The 23,577-nt window shown below is 39.1% G+C and overlaps 1 protein-coding gene across 1 annotated transcript; it reads right to left on the bottom strand.

Moving 5' to 3' along the window:
- Positions 1-7,992: 7,992 nt before the first annotated feature.
- On the bottom strand, positions 7,993-8,781 carry LOC148044101 (uncharacterized). The gene is made up of 2 exons (XM_087722550.1): positions 8,538-8,781; positions 7,993-8,456 (listed from the first exon to the last, which is right to left on the bottom strand). The coding sequence occupies exons 1-2, from the start codon at positions 8,779-8,781 to the stop codon at positions 7,993-7,995; spliced, it is 708 nt and encodes a 235-aa protein (XP_087578676.1).
- Between the last annotated feature and the right edge of the window lie 14,796 nt (positions 8,782-23,577).

The raw sequence follows: 23,577 nt of genomic DNA, 5'->3' as shown, positions 1-23,577 counted from the left end.
GATGCTTTTTGAAGATGTCTCCCACATGACACCTGTGGGATATTGTCAGGTGTTGCTTCATTTAATAATCAGGAAAGAAAACCACTCAACTCCATTTGCTTGAAATTAAATGTACTTTTACTAATTACAAATGATAAGCAGCAAAGCAAAGCTGAGTCTGGTTAATTGGGCGCAAAAGCAATGAATATCATGTATAGGTCAATCCCCTCCCCTTGGCACCCCAGTCCATAGTCCAATTATAATTCACCCAACTGTCAGGTGGGAGATATCTTCAAAAAACATCATCAGGGTGGAATGCTGGACAGTTAACCTTGGCGGGAAACTCCCTTCCTCCACATGTGCAATGAGATAGTCAGGACAGTTTCTAGAATATTCCTCCAGCACATAATGATTCCCCTCCCAAATACCATGCCCCCCTCCCCGTTTCAATGGCAGCCGAAGCAGCAGCAAGGCAGAGGCTGACAGATGTACTGATTGGACTATGGGCTGAGGTTACCAAGGGGAAGGGGTTGGGTCACATATTGATATCTATGCTTACGCGTGCTTTTGCCTCAGACCTTGCTTTGCCTAGCTACTATCCACTCATGATCAGTAAAAGTACTCTTAATTCTGCAAAATGGAGTTGAGTGGTTTCTTTCTTGGTTACTGAGTGAAGTAGTCTTGATAGTTATGGTTTCTTCTTGGTATTGTGTCATTGTCCAATTTATAAACACTGCCACTCTAGTTGGAAAACAAAGCTTTGTTTTTCACTTCTCTCTTGTGCCAAAGAGACATCCAACTGCATAAACAACCCATCTTACCTCTTTGCAAGCTAAAACCTTTGAAGTGCAAGGTCAAAATGATCAAAGAAAAGAGAGAGAAAAATATTTCCAGAACTCAGCCTCCAACCTCCAAATGGCAGTGTAACTTCTTTTCCCTCTGATGTTACTGCTCTCTTTATATTCCTTTTATATCCTCTTTATATTCCAAGCTTAAAAGAAACAAGGTTCTTAAATAGAACAAAAGAAAAAGAAAAAAAAACCCCATCCAAGCAAGTATTGTGAAAATAAAAATAAAGATTTAATCCATAGGTTTAAAAAAAAGTAGAAGAAGAAAAGCCAATACTTTCACTTTAAAAAGTAGGCTGTGTTTGCAAAACTTCCATCCATAGAAGACAATTTAAAAAGAAGGATAACACACTGTCCAAAATAGCTTAAATTTGCCATTTATTTTATTTTATTTTCTTTACAAGTTTGATTTGGTTTTAATCTTTTTTGGGCAGACTCTTTTGTAAAAATAAAATTTCCTCACCAGATGGACACACTTTCTCTTTCTGCTTTCCTCCGGTTGTAGAGCTGTCCCGACTTCAGCAGCTTGGGGCTCCACTTCTATCGCTGGCTAGAAGAGATTCTCTTGGATTAATCAGGGACTTTGTGATGTCCCTGAGATCAGCAAGATGTACTCTTCCCTGTCACCGTCTCTTCGGGATGGTTTAGGTCCAGATGGACCACCCAGCAGTAAAAGTATCGGCTGCAATCTCGGAGCTCTGAGATCACATGTCCGTATTGTTGTGACGTCAGCTCCTTTCTCTACTTCTCCATATTTTTCTAATTCTCACATTAAACTGTTTCCTGTTTCTAGCGGATCTTCTATAATGAATACCAAATCATCTGCAAAGGCCTGATTTTATACTCCTCTCTTTTAATTTTACTTCCTCTTATCTCCGATTTTTGTCTAATTCTTATTAGCAGAGTTTCAAGCGTCAGGATAAATAGCAGAGGTGATATGGGCAACCCTGCCTTACTCCTTTCATTATTTTAAAGGTCTCTGTACTTTCCCCATTTAATAAAATATTTGTCCTTTGGGTAGAGTATATCGTTTCTATTAATTTTTCAAATTGGTCCCCTAATTTCATATTCTTAATTTTCTGTGTCATGAATTCCCAATTTAAATTGTCAAATGCCTTCTGTGCATCCAGAAAAACAAGTGCCACTTGTTTCTCTGGATGTGCCTCATAGTACTCTAAGATATTTGCTACTATTCTAGTATTATTCCTAATTTGTCTTGTTGGGAGAAATCCATTTTGGTCTGGATATATATATAGTCATTTAATAGTTTTTTCAGTCTCTCCACTATTATTGTTGTGAATATTTTATAGTCAGCATTTAAACATGAGATTGGCCTATAGTTTTGAATCTGGTTTTTATCTGCACCTTCTTTAAATATTAATGTAATATGTGCTTCCCTCCATGAATACGGTATTTTTGCTTTCATCAGTGCCTCATTATACATCTCCAACATCAAGGGTTCTATCAATTCATTCAATTCATCTATTATTTTATACCATTCTGGGCCTGGCGTTTTATTATTTTTCTGTTTTTGGATCACCGGTTTCAATTCTAGTTTCGTTATTTTTTTTGACAACATTTCTTTCATGTCTTCTGTTATTGACGGTGTTCCTTTTCTGTTCAGATATTCTTTTATTTATTTTTCATCTGCTTGTTCCCCTTTATACAGATTCTCAAAGTACTTGTATGCAATCTTTTTCTTCACTTCCATTGTATGTTGTAATTCACCAGTTTCATCTTGAAGTTGATATATTAATCTTTTCTCTCTTTCTTTTCTCAATCTGTATGACAACCACCTACCCGGTTTATTTGCTTGCTCAAATAAGTTTTGTTTTGTTAGTTTTAGGCCCTTTACCATTTCTTCCTGGTCTGATATATTTCTAATTTTATCATTCTGTGGCTTATTTTGTAATTCTATTTCTAAATTTTTAATTTCCTCCTCTAATATCTGCTGTTGTGCCCATTTCTCTTTGTTTCTTTTTGCTGAACACGCTATAATAATTCCACGGGAATAAGTGTTCATGGTGTCCCATAGATTTTATATAGATGTCTGTTCTTTTGTGTTTTCCTTAAGGAATAACTCCATTTCATTTCTACATTTTCGAATGAATTCTTTTTCTTTTAATATTTGCAAATTTAACATCCATCTTCGTCTAGTTTTTTTTCCCTTCCCAAATTATTTTAATGGGGTTTTGATCTGCCCATGTATTTGGTAGTATTTCAATTGTATGTATTTCTTCCCCAATTTCCTCATTCACCCATGTCATATCAATCCGTGACCAGGATTGATGTGGATTGGAGTAAAAGGTAAATTGTTTTTTTTCTCCAAATATCTATTAAATTTAGCTCCTCCATCATCTCAAAGCAAGTTGTTGGTAATACTTTTTTATTTTTAGCTTTTTTGTCACTTACGTAATCTTTTTTACTTTCCACTATGGCATTATAATCTCCTATTATACAAATATTTCTCAATCCAATTTATCTATTTTTTTCGTGTAGTTTTTTTTTATAAAAGTCCTTCTGATTTTCTTTTGGAGCATATATTGCTACCAGTAGTACTGATTTTTGGTTCATCCCTATCTCTATCATTAATATTCTTCCCTTTGGGTCTGAATAAATTAAATTTGTCTTTATCCCATCTTTAACATATATCTCTATCCCTTTTCTCTTTTCTTCTGCTGATGCTGCATATAATTCTCCTAACTTAGGACATTCCAGGTATTTTATATCTTGTTTTTTAATGTGTGTTTCCTGTAAACATATTATATCTGCCTTTTGTTTTGTTAATTTTGCCCATATATGCTTTCTTTTTGTTGGCAAATTTAAACAGTTAATATTTACTGACAATAATTGAATTTCTTCTTCCATCCTCCAATTCTCTGCCTTTCTTTATTTTTTATTAACTCTAGTTTCTTTTTCGGCTCCTTGTTTTTGGTCTCGCTTCTTCCTCTCTCTGTTGCTCTTTCTACTCCCTACTACTTTCTCCTTGTTCTCCTTCTGTTCTGTTCTGTTTTGTTCTGTTTATTAGTCTTGTATGCCGCCCACTCCCGAAGGACTCCGGGTGGCTTATAATAAAAAGGGGAAAGGGAATAAATAAGACAAACAGCAAATTTAAAATACAATAACATTCATAGATTACCGTGGGGCTGGATACTTCAACAGCCCCTGGCCTGCCGGAGCAGCCAGGGCTTAGTGGCTTTACGGAAGGCCTGGAGGGTCGTAAGGGTCCGGATCTCCACAGGGAGCTAGTTCCAGAGGGCCGGAGCTGCAACAGAGAAGGCTCTCCCCCGGGGGGTCGCCAACCGACATTGGCTGGCAGATGGAATCCGGAGAAGGCCTAGTTTGTGCGATCAGATCGGTCTTTGGGAGGTAATTGGCAGGAGGCGGTCTTTCAGGTACCCAGGTCCGATGCCATGAAGGGCTTTATAAGTAACGACTAGCACCTTGAGGTGTGTCCAGAGACCAATGGGTAGCCAGTGCAGCTCGCGGAGGATAAGTATAACGTGGGTGTACCTAGGTGCACCCACAATCGCTCATGCGGCTGCATTCTGGACTAACTGAAGTCTTCAGACACTCTTCAAGGGCAGCCCCATGTAGAGCGTGTTACAGTAATCAAGTCTTGAGGTCACGAGGGCATGAGTGACTATCCGAAGGGCCTCCCGGTCCAGGTAGGGTCACAATTGGTGCACCAGGTGGACCTGGGCAAAGCTTCCCCTGGTCACAGCTGATGATGTTCTAATGTCAGCTGTGGATCCAGGAGCTGTGGATTCCCAAGTTGCGAACCCTCTCTGAGGGGCATATGGTTTCACCCCCCAGGCTAAGGGATGGAATAGCTGGACCATTTTTGGGAGGGAGCATCAATAGCCACTCGGTCTTGTCGGGATTGAGTGCAAGCTTGTTCGCTCCCATCCAGACCCTAGCAGCCTCCAGGCCCTGGCACATCACTTCTACTGCTTCACTGAGTTGGCACAGGGTGGACAGATACAATTGAGTGTCGTCCACATATTGGTGGTATTTAATCCCATGCCGTCGTATGATCTCACCCAGGGGCTTCATGTAGATGTTAAATAGGAGGGGGGACAGGATGGAACCCTGAAGCACCCCATAGTTGAGGGGCCTAGGGGTCGACCTCTGCCCTCCGACCAACACCGACTGCGACCTGTCCGAGAGGTAGGAGAACCACCATAGGACGGTGCCTCCCACTCCCACAACCGTCGCAGAAGGATACCATGATCGATGGTATCGAACGCCACTGAGAGGTCAAGGAGCACTAGAATGGAGGAATAACCCCCATCCCTGGCTCGCCAGAGATCATCGATCAGCGCGACCAAAGCAGTTTCCATGCTGTAACCAGGCCTGAAACTGGACTGAAAGGGATCCAGATAATCGGTTTCATCCAAGGACCATTGGAGTTGAGAGGCCACCACTTTCTCAACAACCTTCCCTACAAAGGGGAGGTTGGAGACTGGACGATAGTTGCTCAAAATGGCTGGGTCCAGAGAGGGTTTCTTCAGGAGAGGTCTCACCACCGCATCCTTTAGGAGGAACGGGAAGGATCCCTCCCAGAGAGAGGTGTTAACTATTGTCTGGATCCAGCCACGTGTCACCTCCCTGCTGGACGAGACCAGCCAGGAGGGGCACAGGTCCAGTATTCAGGTGGAGGCACTCACCGCTCCCATGGCCTTGTCCACTTCCTCAGGAGCGACAAGTTGAAACTCACCCCATAAGCTCCACTCAAGACCTTCCCCTGGTACCACGGCTGGTAACGTGCAATTGGAGTCCAGGTCAGTCCGAATCTGAGCGACTTTATCCATTAAATACTGAACAAATTCCTCAGCTCTACCCTGTAAAGGTTCATCTGCGTCCCTCCCTTTCAGAAGGGAGCGGGTTATCCTAAACAAGGCAGCTGGGTGCGATTCAGCGGATGCAATAAGAGTGGCAAAATGCGAACATTTCTCCACCCGTATTGCCATGAGATAGGCTCTGATATAGGCTCTCATCAGTGCTCAGTCTGACTCAGATTTACTGGCCCTCCAGCGGCACTCTAGGCGTCTCTTTTGGCGCTTCATCTCCTGGAGTTCCTCGGTGAACCAATGAGCTATCCTGGATCCACTGCCTCGGAGAGGTCGCAAAGGTGCAATCCAGTTTAGAGCCCTCATTGCCGCTGTATTCCAAGCAGCGACTAAGGACTCCACTGGACTGTGGACGAGAGTGTCAGGTATTTCCTCAAGCGCTGTCTGAAATAGGGTCCATCAGGCATCTGGGGCGGAACCACCTAATCGGTTCCTCCTCCCTACAGTGGGGGATTGGTTTCCGAAAGTCAAGCCTCAGTAGGAAGTGATCAGACCATGACAAGGGCAAGATCTTAGTACCCCTCAAATCTAGATCACGCCACCACTTCTCCGAGAGGAAAACGAGGTCAAGTGTGTGACCCACTGAGTGAGTCGAACCCCGGATTACCTGGGTCAAGTCCATGGCTCTCATGGAAGCCATGAACTCCTGCGCCCCATCAGAGTGTTCACCGAGCGTAGGAAGGTTGAAATCCCCCAGCACCATAAGCCTGGGGAACTCCACCGCCAGCTCGGCTACTGAGTTGAGGAGCGAGGGGGGGCTGTTGCAATGCTGTTGGGAGGTAGGTACATTAACAACAAGCCCACTTGACCCCCGAGGTCCAACTTCAACAACAAGGACTCACACCCAACAAGCTCTGGAGCAGAGATCCTACGAGGAACTAATGACTTTCGGACAATGACAGCCACTCCCCCACTCCTTCTCTGGAGTCGCAGCTGATGAAGCACCTGAAAACCTTCCGGGCATATTTCAGTGAGGGGGACTCCTCCCTCCGGGCTCAGCCAGGTTTCAGTAATACATGCCAGGTCTGCCCCCTCGTCTAAAATTAGGTCCCGGACGAGGGGAGCTTTGTGAACCACAGACCTGGCATTTAGCAACAACAGCCTGAGACCAGGGCCCTGACAACTCTCGTCATCTGGCCCTGGAGTGGAACTAGCAGGGCCGGAAGGAGGGATCTCTGTGACGTAGCAAACCCTCCTTCCCCGGTAATGGCTAGTCCTGAAGTTCCTGTCGTACCTGCCTCTCCCCATAGTGATCGTAATGCTCCGGCCCAGCCCCGCACCCGTAGACCCCATTTCCCCTCCCATAGTCTCCGCTCCATCCGGCAGGCGATTTATATCAGTCATTCTAGGACGGGAGGTAGGCTTGGCCCCCCTACCACTTCTGTTATAGCACTCAGTGGAGGAGGCACCAGGCTGTACTCCCAATCCTCTCATACATACACAACCACTCATCCATACATTCCCCACGTAAGTCAATTAAAACACAAAAAATACAACGATAATGAAGTTAAAAAAGTGGGTACAGACATCAACCAGGCACACCATTCACACCACATTCCTAAAATTTGCGGAGCACTGTGCAAGTGCGATTTAAGATAGTCAATGGTGCGGGGAGGGAAGGGAGAGCTGCTCTGCCCCTCTCCCTTCCTCCAAGTCCTGAAAAAGGCACCCAAGGCCAAAAGTCCAAAGTCCGTGTATAGGAAATAGGCTTCAGGCGTTACTGGTATACCATAGAATTTTCATGCTCACTGCAGCGATGGTATTTCTTGAAAAGATGACATGGAGAAGAACACGGAGAAGGAGAAGTAGAAGAGGCTCTAGCCGGGGCCAGGGATGGTGGTCACTGGGAAAGATGATTAGCCAGTCTTTGAGTGCCCCGCCTATCTGAGATTTGAAGCGCCAAAAATAAGGTGGACTAAGTAGTGGCGCTATCTGAGGCAGCAGGCTTGGGACAGCTTTGGGTGGTGGTGGGCGTAATAGATGAGAATGCAGTCCAGAAGCCGCGTTTGAAAAGAGCCAAATGTCAATTAACAAGAGGCCCCATAGCGGGGACGGCAGAGTGCAGGAGAAATTGCGCCGAAGGAAGAGGCCGAGTCGAAGGGAAGAGGGAGGGGGCGTCCAAAAGAGCCGCAATGGCGGCAGATGAAACCAGCCACCCACTCTCACCCAGTACAGTCCCAGACTGACCACCTTCTCCGTGGGGCGATGGACAGCCCGGCGCAGGCCCAGAGGCTCCATTGTTCTCTGTTGTTGTTCTTCCTGGCTTCTATATTCCAACTCCTCCTTACTGCTCTGTTCCTCTTCCGGGCCTACTAGTTCAGATTGTCAACTTTAATCCTTTTCTCCTGCCAAGTTACCAGCATCCCTTCAGATACCAACCACCTAAATAGTATATCTTGTTTAATCAGCTGTGTTGCCAGAAATCGATAGTCTCGCCGTTGCTCCCTCACTCTTTGTGGAATTTGTTTCAGAGTTTGTATCTCTTTCCCTTTGTACACCATCGGCTCATCTCTTGTTATTCTATAAATTATATCTCTCACTTTTTTCCTCGTGAATCTAATATGTACTTCTCTAGGCAATCGGTGTCTTCTGGCATAATTAGTGCTTATCCTGTATATATCATCCAATTCATTTAGGATCTCATGCTTGTCTCTTTGTAACATCTCTGCTATTAATTCTGACATTATCATTTGTAAATCTTCCTCTTTTGTCTCTGTTACATTCTGGAATCTGAGATAAAATGCTGCATGATCCATTTCCAGGTGGATGAGGGAGTCTTTGTGGTTTTTGGTTGATGTTTTCATCTGCTGTTTCTTCTCTGTTTGTTCTGTTTTTTTTTCCTATCGCTTTTATTGACTGTTCATTTTTTCCAGTGTTTGTTGTATTATTCCCATTTTATCATCTAATTTCTGTATGTCATTTTTAACTTGATTTTTCATTTTACTCATCTCTATTTTCATTTCATTCATATCCGTTTTCAATTCACTGTGGTTTTTAGCTACTGCCTCTTGAAACTTGGTCATAGTTTCTTGAATGGTTAGCAATACTGTCTGCACATTTTCGATATTCAATCCGGAATCTGGTTTTTCCATTGTAGCCATTCCTTCTGTTGGCCTTTGGGATGCTGGAGAAGCCTTTGGGATGCTCAAATACCTGGATTTACAGTTGTCTTTTCCTGGCTTTCAGTGATGTTGTTGTGATATTCGCCATCTCTTTTAAAATTTTATCTTGTTCTTTTAGTATATTATATATGTAGTCCCAAATTAGCATCCAATATCTTGACTGTTATTTTTATTTCAACCTATCTTTTTTCCCCTATCAATATTCTTTTCCCCCTTTTTATCACAATCATAAATTTGTTACTAACATGCTATACACTGTTACATTAGATATTACTGATAATATAATATACAGTATATGCTTTGCTGCTAAGTTTTTTAAAATAATTCCTTAACTTAGCTTGTTCTATCTATAATAATCCACAAACAGTAGTCCTAAAGCAATAAAAGCAACTTAAATAATGTGTGTGTGTGTGTGTGTGTGTGTGTGTGTGTGTGTGTGTGTGTGTGTATATATATATATATATATATATATATATATATATATATATATATATATATATATATATATATATATATATATATATATTCAATAACAACCAGTAATAATAAGAAGGAAAAAGCAAACAGAGAGAGTGAAGGACAGAGAGAGGAAGCCTCAGTTTATACCAACAGTGCTATATCTTAAGAATGCAATTATTTCATTATATCCTTAGTGTAATTACTGCAATTAATTCAAATAGATATTTATAACCATAGACATATATATAAGGATATCCACAAGCTTTCCACTTACTTGTTTATAAATATAAATATAGATTTGAGTACTTGTTTATAGGTATTATAAATATATATAAATATTATATATAATTGTAACTTATTTCACTAAACCATTAATGCAGTCAATTCGTTTGACACCTTTTCTTTTACTTTTTTTTAAGTTCTGGGATGAATTACTTTTCTTTCCAGTGTTTGCAAAATTGTCCACGCTCTTCTGTTCTCTTCTGTTCTAGATAATTTCAGCACAGCTGTTGCATCAGCCTTCCCCTTCCGTTTTGTTGTCCTCTTCTTTTTCCTAACTGCTATCTGTCAGCCACCGTCCCCAAGCACACCACTGTTCTCCAAGTCCTCCATCTTTCTTGGTTTCTTTTCCACCACTTGAGTCTGTATGTCTTAGAGTCAGTTCATGCTCTTTCTTGTTGTCTCCCCTCCGATCATTCATTTGTGCCAATTAGTTCTTTCGAGCCAATCTTTGCCTCTAAAAATCTGCTGCTCTCATTCCTACAAGTGGCCACTCAGTTATAGAGCTCTAATCCGATCTCTAGAGACTCACTGCTTTGCCCATTCTTCTCTGCGATTTTCCTTTTCTGCCAACACTCACCGCTGTTTCCACTCAGAAGCCAATCCACTCAATGACACAACAGGTTGATTGAATTCTTCCTTCCCCTTTTAGATAGTTTGTCGAGACTTCAAGTCCGCCATTGAAATAAGGCAGACATTTGCACGCCGAATTAAAAAGGTAACTCCACGTCATAGCAGGCAGTCGCCCTCCGCCTCGTTAGTCCTAGGGTTTCCCTACTCTTCCATGTTTCTCTCCAAGATCAGCGTACCCCCGCAGGGGTCCTCCAAATGTATAGATTGAGATAAGAAGTCAGAGCCCTGATTTCTTCCCCATACTCGTCCTGACGTCACCACCCGGAAGTCTGCACTTCAGTTTCAACTTCAACAGTAAAGGAACCAACAGTCATCAAATATACCATTAATTAGCACAATAAAGGTCTAAACATTATTCATATTTCTTGATGAAAGTATATTTACAAAGATCATAATTGTGTAGCAATAGTTTTCCCTTGGGCACTCATTGAAAGTATGAGACACAATGACTAGGGTCACGTTATCATGGTTTGATATTATAGAGAATGCGATATTATAGAGAATGCGTTCAATTGAGAAATCTATAGCCCTTAGAAAGATGGAAAGAAAAAGAAAGAAAAGGACAACCAAAGCAAAATGGACTGACTTGCTTACAGCAGCAATGGGTACACTGGTGGAAGACATGGAAGAATAGATTTTGGACAGGTGTATCTATGTGGTTATTAAGAGTTAATACTGATTTAATAATTCATAATCAGTAAATCAAGGCCTATAGGTGAGAATAAATTGAAGTGAATCGAAATGCATTCACTTGCATTATTTAAACACATGCATCTGCTATGCTATTCTGTGTTAAGCAACACAAAGCTCAGAAAAAGAATAATAAACAGAAATAATTAAAAACAGGAAACAAAAGAAATGGAAAACAAATATAAATGTATTTACATCAACACTACTCACTATACATATTTTTCTGATCTTGCTGATTCATATGCTGCCTTCTTTATTTTAAAGTTATTAATCTTTTTTTGTGGATTTCATCACTTCTTTGAACTGTGACTCTTAGTTACTCTTCCTTTCAAACCATTTATTTTTTCATATATTTGTTTTGGCCTTCAGTCCTTTCTGATTATCTTTCAATCCTCACCCTCACACTCCCCAATTTATTTTCTTCTCTCTGGTCTCTCACTTTTCTATTATCATTATTATGTTTTTCCATCCCCTGTTGTTAGCAACATTTAATAAGTTGCCTGCTATTCATTAAAGCATATCACAGCATTTGGAGGCTTCCAAAGGAATGTGATATTCTAAGAGTTGCTTTAACTTTACTCAGACAGCTTTTTAAAGTAGTGACATTGTTCACAGGTTCATATTGTATTCTAAGTTGGACAATAAAATCACATTGTTGGTTTGACTGAAATCCTTAAAGTTCTTTTTCTTCTGTTTGATGTACCTAATTATTATTATTATTGCTGTTGCTAACAACAATATTAGTGAAGGTAATACTGTATAGGGTATATCATTATTTTTTGGTGTTTCACATATCTCATATTTTCAAGTTTTAAGCATAGTACACAGTGTATCCATCCTGGCTCGTCCTCTCAGCACCATTCAATATCATTAGTATCCTTCTGGGCTGACTCCAGGTGTTTGAGATGAGTGGCACTGTGCTATGCTAGTTATCCTCCTTCCTCCATGGTCAGTGTTGGTAGGTGGGAAGGGATCCAGGCTGTGGTCTCTATTTTGGGGGTGCCTTCATTCTCTGTCATTTCCTATTTAACATCTACATGAGACTACTGGGTGAGGTGAGCTATCAAATTGAAGTGAGATATTTTTAATATGTGGATGACATTCAGCTTTATATCTCTGCTCTAGACCCTTTGAGATATACTGTGGATGTCCTATCCCAATATCTGGCAGCTGTTCGGGTGAAACAGGCTTAACTCAGCCCTAGCAAGACAGAGCAGTTGAGCATATTTGGACATCCAGAGAAAATACTCTTCCATTTTTAGTTCTGAATGGGAAACAGTACACCAATGAGTCCCAGTGTACACTCTGAGGGCCTTCCTAGATTCACAGCTTGTATTGAAGAACAGATGGCAGTTATAGCTAAGAGACCCTTTATACATCTTTGGATAGTGCACCAGTTGCACTCATTGCTGGCTCAGAAGGCCTTGTCATTGTCACCCATGATCTTATAACCTCCCACTTAGATTACTGTAGCAAACTGGATATGAAGCTGACCTTGAAGAGCATTCAGAAACTTCAACTTGTGCAAAATGCAGCTGCATGGGTAGTAAATGGTGCTGGCTATATGGCACGTATAACACCAATACTCCATGAGCTGCATTGGCCGCGAGTATGTTTCCAGGTGCAATTCAGTGTCATGGTGGTCAACATTAAATGGCTTGGGACAGGTTACTTGAATGTCTTTTTCCAAATGTTTCTATACATCCAGCTCACTCCAATAGATGTCCAAAGAGTGTCAAATGGCAGGAACTAAAACGGGCTTTTTCTGCAGTAGCCCCTGCTTTATAGAATATTCTCCCCTTGGAGATTAAAATGGCCCCAATCCTGCTGGCCTTTCCAAAGCTTTAGAAACTTGGCTATGGATCCAGGCATGGCGATTAGAATATGTGAAGGGCTCTGTTACTTGGATTTACTATTAGTTGATTTATCATCATGGCTTCTGTTTGTACTTATTTATTTTGAGGATATTTTCATTGTTTTAATGTTTTGAATTATTTTATAATTTTAGAATTGTAAGCTACCTAGAATCAGTTGCCTGAACTGGGTAGCTATAGAAATTGAACAAATATTAATAACAGTACCAGTGCTTTATCTTTTACAGAAAATATTTTCTAAATAATAGTTCTAAAATTTCTAAGTGATTCCTGATTCATGGTAGAAGCTATTTATCTTGTTAAAGTTTCATTGTGGATTTGTCTGATGGCAAGTACAGGCACATTTAACACACCCTATCTGAAAGACATGGATATTGAAATATTGAACTTAGTGGGTGTGAAAATTGTATGAGACTTTCACAGCATGTATACTTTTGGAAGACCCTAGTGTTTTTACAGGGGACAACTGCTAATGATGCAATGTAAGTTGTATTATATAGTGTGATGTTTATTAGAATACTTGTCAAATTATATTTCTGATAAAAGGGGATAAATTGTAGGATCCTTTGCAATTGAAACTGGCAGGTTTTAGCTTAAGTGGTCTTGGTATTCAACAAATTGTTGAAGGACAGGAAGTTGCTTATTGTTGCAGAACAAGCTTCTGTTAGTATCATTACAGCATCTGTTTCCTATCTTTTGGGATGTTGTGACTATCAGGGGTTGAAGCAATCCATGTGTGATTCTCTTTATTGCTCTACTGCTTTTCAAATTACAGGAAATATCTTTTCAGGGTTGCTTTGCTATCTATTTCTTTGAAAAATTTCTATTCTTTATACAGTAGCTACCTTTTCCATAATAAAGTGCTTCCAGGCAAGACCATTTCTGAATCCAGGAATCTACCCTACATGATTTTTTTAAATGCTTCTCTTTCTCTCAGCGTTTGTGTAAGAATACACTAGAATTGCTTTTCTGTGGGATCCAAAATCGTTGTTGAGATAAATGATTTAGTTACTATGCATTATTTCTATGCAAGGTCAGTGTGATAATGTCTCACAGGAGAAAAATTATGCAAATAGTATTTATTTTAGTATAAAATGCTGTAGAATTACATTTTTGCTGTCATATCTTGCTAGAGATTGACAGAACTCTTAATTGTTATAGAGAAGCTGAACCATAATGACTTGCACATGCCTATGATTTTATTTTTAATTATTTTAATTTCATTCTAACACCTTGCCTAATATATCTAATATCTGTATGTATAAGCTTCTAAGTTATTATAAAATCCTACGTCTCCATACCCACAAGTTGGAAAGCAAATATTTGTTCATTCGTGCTTTTCCAAAGGTTTTTGATGATATAATATATAGCAACAATATTTTGTGCAAGGTGTAAGGAAGTAGTAATTTGGATCTGTATTTTTAAATCTCAAAAAATACAGTACAAGTCTTATGAATGTTAAATTTAATGTGTATTTATATTATTTTTGTGAGGATTTGGAAATTTAATCTTGAGAAGTGTTTCCGTTTTTTCTTCCTCTTGTCTTCCTTTTCTTTCTCTTCCTTGTAAGTCATTATTCCCATAAAGAAAACCAGATAGTTTTGTTGTTTAAGTTGTCACCCTTGGCAAAGTTAGCATCATGCTATCCATAGCATGGGACGCAGTGGCTCAGTGGCTAAGACACTAAGCTTGTCGATCAAAAAGGTCAGCAGTTTGCCAGTTCAAATCCCTAGCGCCACATAATGGATTGAGCTCCCATTATTTGTCACAGCTTCTGCCAACCTAGAGTTCGAAAGCACATAAAAAATGCAAGTAGAAAAATAGGGACCACTTTGGTGGGAAGGTAACAGCATTCTGTGAGCCTTTGGTGTTTAGTCATGCCGGCCATGTGACCATGGAGATGTCTTTGGACAGACCTGGCTTTTTGGCTTTGAAATGGAGATGAGCACCTCCCTGTAGAGTCAGGAACAATTAGCACGATTGTTCGTGCTAATTGCACGAGGGGAACCTTTACCTTTACCTTATCCATAGCAAGTGCTATGAGCAGGGAAACCAAGCCCAGTCAGAAAATCAACAGCAAAAAAGGATTCAATCATATTGGCAGTGCTGCCTAATCAAGTGCTAATGTAGCACCCATAAAGTATATTTATGTCAAAATAAATTTGTCCTGGAAACTAGGAGGGCATGATTAAAAGCAATTATTCCAATGAACATGTACTCTTTATGGATCATTAAAAGACCATTCATTTTCATACTATAATAAGCAAGAAATCTCAAAGGCCAGATATAATCTCAAGCACTAGATTGGCTATATCAGGATCAATATAGAACTGAATATCATTGAATCACACCCATGCTTTCATTGATTGGAAGAATTAAGTCTAATATTAATGAAAAGTTCTGTACATTAAGTAAATCATATACATAAACATACTGACTCAGCACATAGATTTTGTATTTGCCATATTTTTCAGAGTATAAAATGCACCTTTTTCCCTCAAAAAGAGAGTAATAATCTGAGTGCATCTTATACACTGAGTACAGCATTTTTGACCTATTGAACACCCCCCCTTTGAAAAAATGAACATGTAGAGGGTTTGGGAGGCTTGCAACGTGTTCGTGAGGGCTGGCGAGGGCAAAAAAACAAAATAAAAAAGGACTATTTTTGCCACCCCAGCCCCCAGGAGCACTCTACAAGCCTCCCAAACCTTCTTTTGCCCTTTTTTTCTTTTTCAAAAAATGCCTCATTTTTTTTTTTGAAAAACGGCTTGTTTTTTGCTCATTTTTGGCTCCCTCAGCCCCCAGGAGCACCTCCCAAAGCTCTGCATGCCCTTTGCCTCCCCAAAAAATGAGGCATGCAGAGGATTTGGGAGGCCTGTAAAGTGCAAAAACTTTTTTTTAATTTACCTCTTCAAAATCATGGTGTGTCTTATACTCCAGTGCATCTTATACTCTGAAAAATACAGTAGGTAGATAATTCCCTAAGTGGCCTAGGGGTGAAAACACTCACCTCCAACTTGGTAGTTTGAGACTTCAATCCTAGGCAGCATCAAATGTTTCTCTATCAAAGCACAAAGAAAAAATATCTGCTGCAAGCTCTGCATAGGCGTCAGGAAGGACATCCAGCCAGTAAATGCTGTTACGTTTAGCTGCTCCAACTCCACCCCAAATAAAGAGATTAGACTGAGAATCATAAAAAGAAAAGAATATAGATTTAAAAGCGGGGAGCTAGATAGATGATTCACTATGCTTGAGTAATTTTGTGTCCATTATTTGGTGCAAAGTGCCAATAAAGGAGAATATTTGTAGCACATAGTTATATGAGGGGTCATTGGTGCTCTCTGAGTTTGGCTGTTTTCTTGCAAATGTTTCATTACTCAAACTAGATAAATACCATCAGTGCGTCTAGCACTAATTCATCACTCTAGTTTGGGTAAAAAAAACATCTGCAAGAAAAGGGCCAAACTCAAGGAGTACCAAGAATCCCTTATGATGCAAAGTGGTATTTGCTCTAGCTATTGCAGGCTTTTCGAAGGGGCAGTTCCAAAAGCAAATCCACTTAGTCCCTAGATGATAGCAAAATGATACTGATAATTCCAATTTTTTCTTATTATTTATTGTTTTTTGCAGAAACTGAGGAGACCAGTGTAGGACCCAGAAACAGTGAGAGAGAGAGAAGGTGTGTTGTACCATCTGGCAGCCTTGTGGTCTGCTTGACTGCTTGTTACATAAGAAAAATAGTTTCCATGCAGAATTGGGTTTTGTCTCTGTCTTCAACATAAATCTTCTACTTAAGAATTCATTACCATTGTCGCTTTGGCTTTAAAAGGAACACCAACCTCAAGATTTGTCACCAACAATAATAACCTTATCCTCCTGCTTTAGCAAGATTGAGAAGGAGAGAAGAATTATGGCACAGAAATATCATGAAAGAAAGGGGAAATGTGCTGTACTATCTGGCTGGCTGACTTTTCTTGCCTTCAATGGAAAACATCTCCTTCACAGAAATCAGCCTTATAGATAACTTCCAAAGGAGGCCTTGTGCCTGAGCTTGCCTCACATTTGTTTTTCCAGGTCTATATAAATACCAGGTGGTAAAAGAAGGGATCTGTTCTGTGAGTTGTCTCTGGCTTTGTGTTAAGACAGGGCTATCAAACTCATGTCATCACAGCATCAGGCGACGTATCAGGACTTTCCCCCCTTCGTTAAGCCAGGTGTGGGTGTGGCTAGCACATGATGCATCCAGCCCACAGGTCAGGAGTTTGACAACCCTGTGTTAAGAGGTGCATCAAAAAAACCACTGAAGTCAGGGAGAAATATAGAGGAAATATGCAATCTAGAAGTTACAGTGAAAAGTTACAGTGGATCACTGGGTTCCATTCCTTTCCAATTTCAGCATACAACAGAAGTGAAAGTGAAAGTGATCAGTGTTCCCTCTAAGGTGCGCAGCTGTGCAGCCGCGCATGTGACAAGAAAATGCCACGCAGAAGTTTCCAACTGCTGTGCAGTTATTTTTAATGTCACAGCTCCGCCCTGACCCGGGAGGAGGGAGAATTTATTTCACTGACCTACCGCTTCGGCTGTCCTTTTTTAAAAAAAAGAAAACCACGCGCAACTTCCCTGCATTCTATCTCAGATCCCGCCATCGCTGCCGCTGCCGCCTTTTTCTTTAAATTTTCTGCAGGCTTTTGTATCGACTCCTTCCTCCCGATCCCCAATAAGCGATGCGGGAAGGGGAGGTGCGGAGAGGGAAGAGAGATAGAAAGTCGTGGTTCTATTTAGCTGCCTGCTTGCTGGGAATGGTTGGGGGAGAGCGAAGCTGCCCTCGCCGATGTCCTGAGTCATATATTCTGGGTCGTGCTCTTCCCTTTTTGCACTCCCATCTTCTCTCTCTCTCTCTCTCTCTCTCTCTCTGTGTGTGTGTGTGTGTGTGTGTGTGTGTGTGTGTGTGTGTGTGTCACACTCGCTCTTGTTTTCTTTCCATGTTTGGAACTTTACGCTTCAGAAACTGGGAAGGAAAAGGAAGGGGTACATGTGTGTTTGCGCGCTCGCGCCTGCCTGCCTACCTGCCTTTTAAATCACACACACATTATTTTTTACAAGGACAAGGGAATTGAAAGAATAAGCGAGGACCGGCGAGATATGGGCTTTTTGCAGAAGGGGGAAAGAGCCATGCGATTTGGAGGGGCTGGAGAGAGAAGCTGAGGGGAGCAAAACTTAAACAATGAAAGCAAAGAGTCCGCCTTGGCTCGCCTCTTTCTAGCTGAGCAGCCCTGTGCTTCCTTTCCTCCTCCTCAGCCTTGCAAAGAGCCACCAACTCTTTCTCACCTCTCTTCTACATCCACCCCTATTTTACAGTGTTGCATTTATAACCAGGCATGCATTAATGGGGGAGGGGATGCTGTTAAGCCTTTAATGCATTCCTTCTCGCAGGGGAGGGGAGGGCTGTGAGTTCTGCAGAATGAGGAGGCTGGAATCTGGGGAGGCAGTTGTAGGGAATTTGGGGGTGGGGGTAGGAAGCTGGTTTGATCGTGAGGTGATCAAGAGCTCTTCCTTACCCACCCACCTAAAATCACTTCCGAGAAATCTACGGGGTCCGCGAAGTATTTGAGCCAGTGCTGCATGGGACAGCTTCATCAAATCCATAATAGAGAGGGGGAGATTAATATATATAGGGTTTTTTAAGTGGGAGGGAGAGTTTCCCAAGGAAAATTCAGCATGGAGTCTGTCATTTGCCAGGTCTTATATAAATCCTCCCTCTCTATATTCCATTGCAGGCTGGCAAGCGACTCCAGAGTTGCATAGTTGTGTGGGTTACGTGTGTCCCTTTCCAACAACTCATAGCCTCCCCCCCATTTCCCAAAGTAGCGGCCACCGCCACCACATTGAGGTCCCTTGGACGCCCTTGTTGTCTTGGTGACATCTGTGAAAAAAATTCAGGTGCTCAGGCATGAAAATATACCACTCAAACACTATACTTTTCCGTGCACACTGAAAAAAAATTAGAGGGAACATTGAAAGTGATAGTGACACCTCCAGTGTAAAATTCCAACTCTTTAATACCTTGCTAGGAAAACTTTATTATCCAGAATTTTATCTTGTATAAAAAAAACTTTGCAGGCATCAAAGACCCCTACCTAGTGGGAAAGTATGTGTTTCTATGCATTTTGAAGAAAAATTGTCCAGTTCTATCTGCTGGGCTATTCCAAGTTACCACAGGCAATAAAGAGTAGGCAGCTGGAATGGCCATGGTCTGCAGGAATTGCAACTTGCTGGTCAGATGCTACAGTAACACAGACAATCTGCTGAATGCTGCTGCCTTTGGGGCAGGAACTAAGTAGAAAACAAAGTGTACAATCCAACTTGCCACCTAACATGTGTCATTTTAAACTTCTGAAAATTTTTTGGGCATGTGCTCAATTCACTTCTTATCCTGGCAGAATTCAATGTCCCTACTGAAATTGCCCATCAGCAATAGCATAGGAGATAATGTTTCAACAGCCCTATATCAGTCACAATTAATATGTATTCCTATGCATTCAGCAAGGCACATAACAGATCTGGTATTCTTTTGAGATAGATTTGACAATCTGAAATTTGAAAAGCCTGTGTAACTCCGTTGTCAAGGACAGAATACTCCATGATCAATTTTAGACTGTCAATGCAAATGTTTGCAGGGACGGATGATAGATTAAAATAGTCCAATTGTAAGAGAACCCTCAGAAGCTAGGAAAGAAAGAATATTTCAAACAAGATAAATGAAGAGCAGGTGCACATTTCAATTTTATCTAATGAAAGAGCCATTAGCCCATCAATTAAGCATCCGGAAGAAAGAAGTTCAAACAGAGTTCACCTTAGTCAATTCATTCATAAACAAAAGTTTGAGTTTTGTTTATTTGGTTTCTAATATTCCATATTTTAATATCTCCATCAACTCCCCCCCCAGCATTAAATCTGTTAATAAACTTCATATGAGTCATTGCTTTTAAAGGTTTGACACCAATGTAAGTTGGATGTTGATTTCTGAATGTGCTTAGGCAATTTCTCTCATCAACTGTCAGTGATGCTGTCAATGTCTTGGCTGATCTGTTGAATATGAGTGCAGCTGAGGCAATGTTCATTATTGTTCCTAAGCACCATCTTCTCTCTTGCAGAATCATATTAGTTCCTTGGCTTTAAAAGAGATAAGAGTGATAAATTGGATTGAACATGGATTAGATTCCAAATGGAGCTAATGCCAGGATGCAATAGACTGACATCAGACAGGCCCATATCAAAATCTTTTTGAATTTTTATTTTGCTCTTAAACCAAGTAAGGGAACATTATTCCTGTCATGAATCAGCTGTTGATTTACAAGAGAGGAGCTTTTGAGCATATTTGTTATGTGAGCCTTGTCTTTCTGTCAAATTGGAAATTGGAAATCTTTTTTCATATAGTTCCCTGATTATGCAATGCATTTTTTCAGAGTTATGTATAACCTCTCTTCTATCAGATTTTATAAAATATACTAAATGCTTTGCCAGACTTTAATTATTAAACTGTTTTAATAGCTATTTTAGCATCAATGTAATTTCACTTTTTAACTTTTTATTTACTGTTTTGATTTCTTTGAAATCAAAAGGCCTAGTATTAATCAAATAAATAAGTCATGCTTCTAATAAGCATAGCACATGTGTATATGATAAATATATGTGATATGGTATAAATAAAAACAAAAGGGGTTCATTAAAACGAACTGTTACATTACAATTGCTTTTTATGTTATGGTCACAACTCCATGGAATTAAATATTCAAATTTAATTTGTTACATTATATAATTGTCATTTCTTGCCTCTTTTGAGAAACCTATTCTGTACTTACTACAGAGTTTCAATACCCTTGAAATATATATTTTGTGTCCTTTCACAACATCTGATCAAATTGATTTTCTAGCTTTTGAGATTCTTCAAGATGGACTCTAGGAAAAGACATACAATATTTGTATTCTTCCTGCTGTGATTGTAGTATTTTGGAACAGTTCCAATATAATAATGCAGTGCTGCTATTTCTAACAACTTTAACTCAACTGGTTTACAAGTTTACTGGCGGCACTATATACTCTGTAAGACCAGACTGGACTTGTAAATCACTCATCTTAATTATTGGGACAACTCCTTACCCAAGACCCTACCTGAAATGAGAAGATTCATACTCATTTCTTCCTTCTGCAGTTCATCCTTTCAGAATGTTAGAATAATCTGGATTTAAATAGAAAGACATAATTACTATAGACTGGTTTCTTTTTACTTTTGAACAATAAATTCTTTCTTTAATTAATAAATCAGTTGAAGCAGAAAAAGAACATTTAAATAGCAATTTCTTTTTGAGTATATATTTCAGCATTAATACCCAAGTTCACCACTGACATTATGGCTAGAAAGGTTTGCTACACTCTGACTATTTCTTTATTCTTCATTTATTTTTTTTAATATCATGGAAGACTCCCATCTCAAACTCACAAGCAACATTTATAACTTCTAGAGACATTTATAAGTTAGTCTACAAACTAAGAACTAACATACTCATATATATATATATATATATATATATATATATATATATATATATATATATATATATATATATATATGTATGTATGTATGTATATGACACATACCATCAACTCCACTACAGTGATTACTGTGTGTGTATGTGTATGCGTATACACACACACGCATACACACATGTATGCATACTGTATTTATAATCTTCATATAAAAATTAAAAATTAAAGCAGTATACATACATACATGTGTGTGTGTATACACATACATACATGCATGTAGTTATATTGTATTTATAATCTTCATATAAAAATAAAAATAAAATCAGTCATATTAAATAAATTGAGAATTACTAATTATCCTCCTCCCATCCACCATCCCACCACATCCCTACAGATTAGTTTTAACTGTCTTTCTGAACACTGTCAGAGAGGTTACAATCCAGATTGCTAGGGGCAGGTAGATTTTACAGTACCAGACCAATAAAACACAAATAAAAATTTAAAATACTGTATATTAAACACAATTAAACACAAATATAAAATTTAAGATGTAGGAGAAAAAGAGTTCAATTATTCTAGATGGATGGCATAAACACACACAAAAGATTATCAAGAGCCAAGGTGGCGCAGTGGTTAGGGTGCAGTAGTGCAGGCCACTTCAGCTGACTGCTATCTGCAGTTCAGCAGTTCAAATCTCACCAGCTCAAGGTTGACTCAGCCTTCCATCCTTCCGAAGTGGGTGAAATGAGGACTCAGACTGTGGGGGCGATATGCTGACTCTGTAAACCGCTTAGAGAGGGCTGAAAGCCCTATGAAGCGGTATATAAGTCTAACTGCTATTGCTATTGCTATTTATATGTGATTCTTTTGTAATTTCTATTTAAACATTTATTTTGTTTTTGTCTGGCTTTCTTCCTTTTTTACTTTTATGCATGTGTGTGTATATCTTTAGTGAGTTTTTAGTTTTTAAAATTATTTCTAACAATGTTATTAAAGGATCCTCTTGTAAAATGTAAAAATAAATGTATAGGCTATTTTTTATTACTTTTAAAAATACATATTCTAGGAATGCATTACTACGAGCACTCTTAAGGCATATGTGTACTGGTTATATTTTCTAGTTGGAGAAAAAATAAAAATGTTTAATATGAAAATGTTGTTTTTATGATAAAGTAATGGTCACTAGGTTTAATCAATTGAAATAATGTATTATCTCTACAATTTGGGACACCTAGAGTAAAATATAGAATGAATCTGACTCAAATCAACACTTTAAAAACCTGCAGTGAATTGTGTAATTAAATGTAACCAAAGGGAAACACACACACACACACACTATATATGTGTGTGTGTGTGTGTGTGTTTGTATAATATATGTCTATTTACAATCACATTATTTCCAGTGGTTGTACCTTAGTCTGTAATAATAGATACTAATAAATAATAATTAATCCATTAATAATAGATACCATTAAATAATAGTATTTAATAGATTTAACATATTATTAAATCAATCTACCAAAACAAGAAATAAGTTCCTGGTCACACAGTTATCCCACTGAATGGGGAGATTCAATTTTGTTATGATATGATCTTTGATTACTCCCCTGAACTTTCATTTTATAAAATGTCATCAAATATCTGATAACACTGGATTTTTAATGGTGATTCTGAAAATATATTTGTAAAAACTGAAATCCATCTCTGATAGTTTTGTTGAATATAAATGAGGTCTTTGATATGATGCCTTTGATATTTAAATTTATGTTAAATATGGATTTCTTCCTTCTCTTACTAATAGGAACAATATGTGGTACTCTTCTCCCTTTGGTAAATTCTTACAAATGAATTTATCTTTTATTTTACCAAGATATGTTATGGAGCTCATCCAGGATGTCTTACTATTTAATATTGAAATCTTTCACCTACTTCATTAAACTAGCAGATGACATTTTAGGTATACAATAACAGTTAAGTGGAGTTTAATACAAACTATTATATGGTAACATATAATATTATATGTTTTCTATAACAAAAACATTAGTATTCTGCAACAATATGGTAATTCATTATATTATTCCATTAATAGGAGTAAGCATCTGGAAACCCCACTATGAAAACTGTAGGAAAAAACTTTATCTTCCCCCACCTCTCTTTTTGACGTTGTGAACAAATAAGAACACTTTAAATCAGCTTCTGGCCAATCAATAATTTAATTTAAATGAATAGAGGTATTGCAAGAGGAATTTGTATTACCTAAAATAGTGAAGCATGTCTTGATGTTAAAATTTGA

Source organism: Thamnophis sirtalis, unplaced genomic scaffold (genome assembly GCF_051295495.1).
Source record: "Thamnophis sirtalis isolate CommonGarterSnake01/CBP01778 unplaced genomic scaffold, rThaSir2_p1.2 scaffold_9, whole genome shotgun sequence".
NCBI classification, from domain to species: domain Eukaryota; kingdom Metazoa; phylum Chordata; class Lepidosauria; order Squamata; family Natricidae; genus Thamnophis; species Thamnophis sirtalis.
Note: the sequence above shows the minus strand (reverse complement) of the source record. Positions and strands in the feature narration are given on the sequence as shown.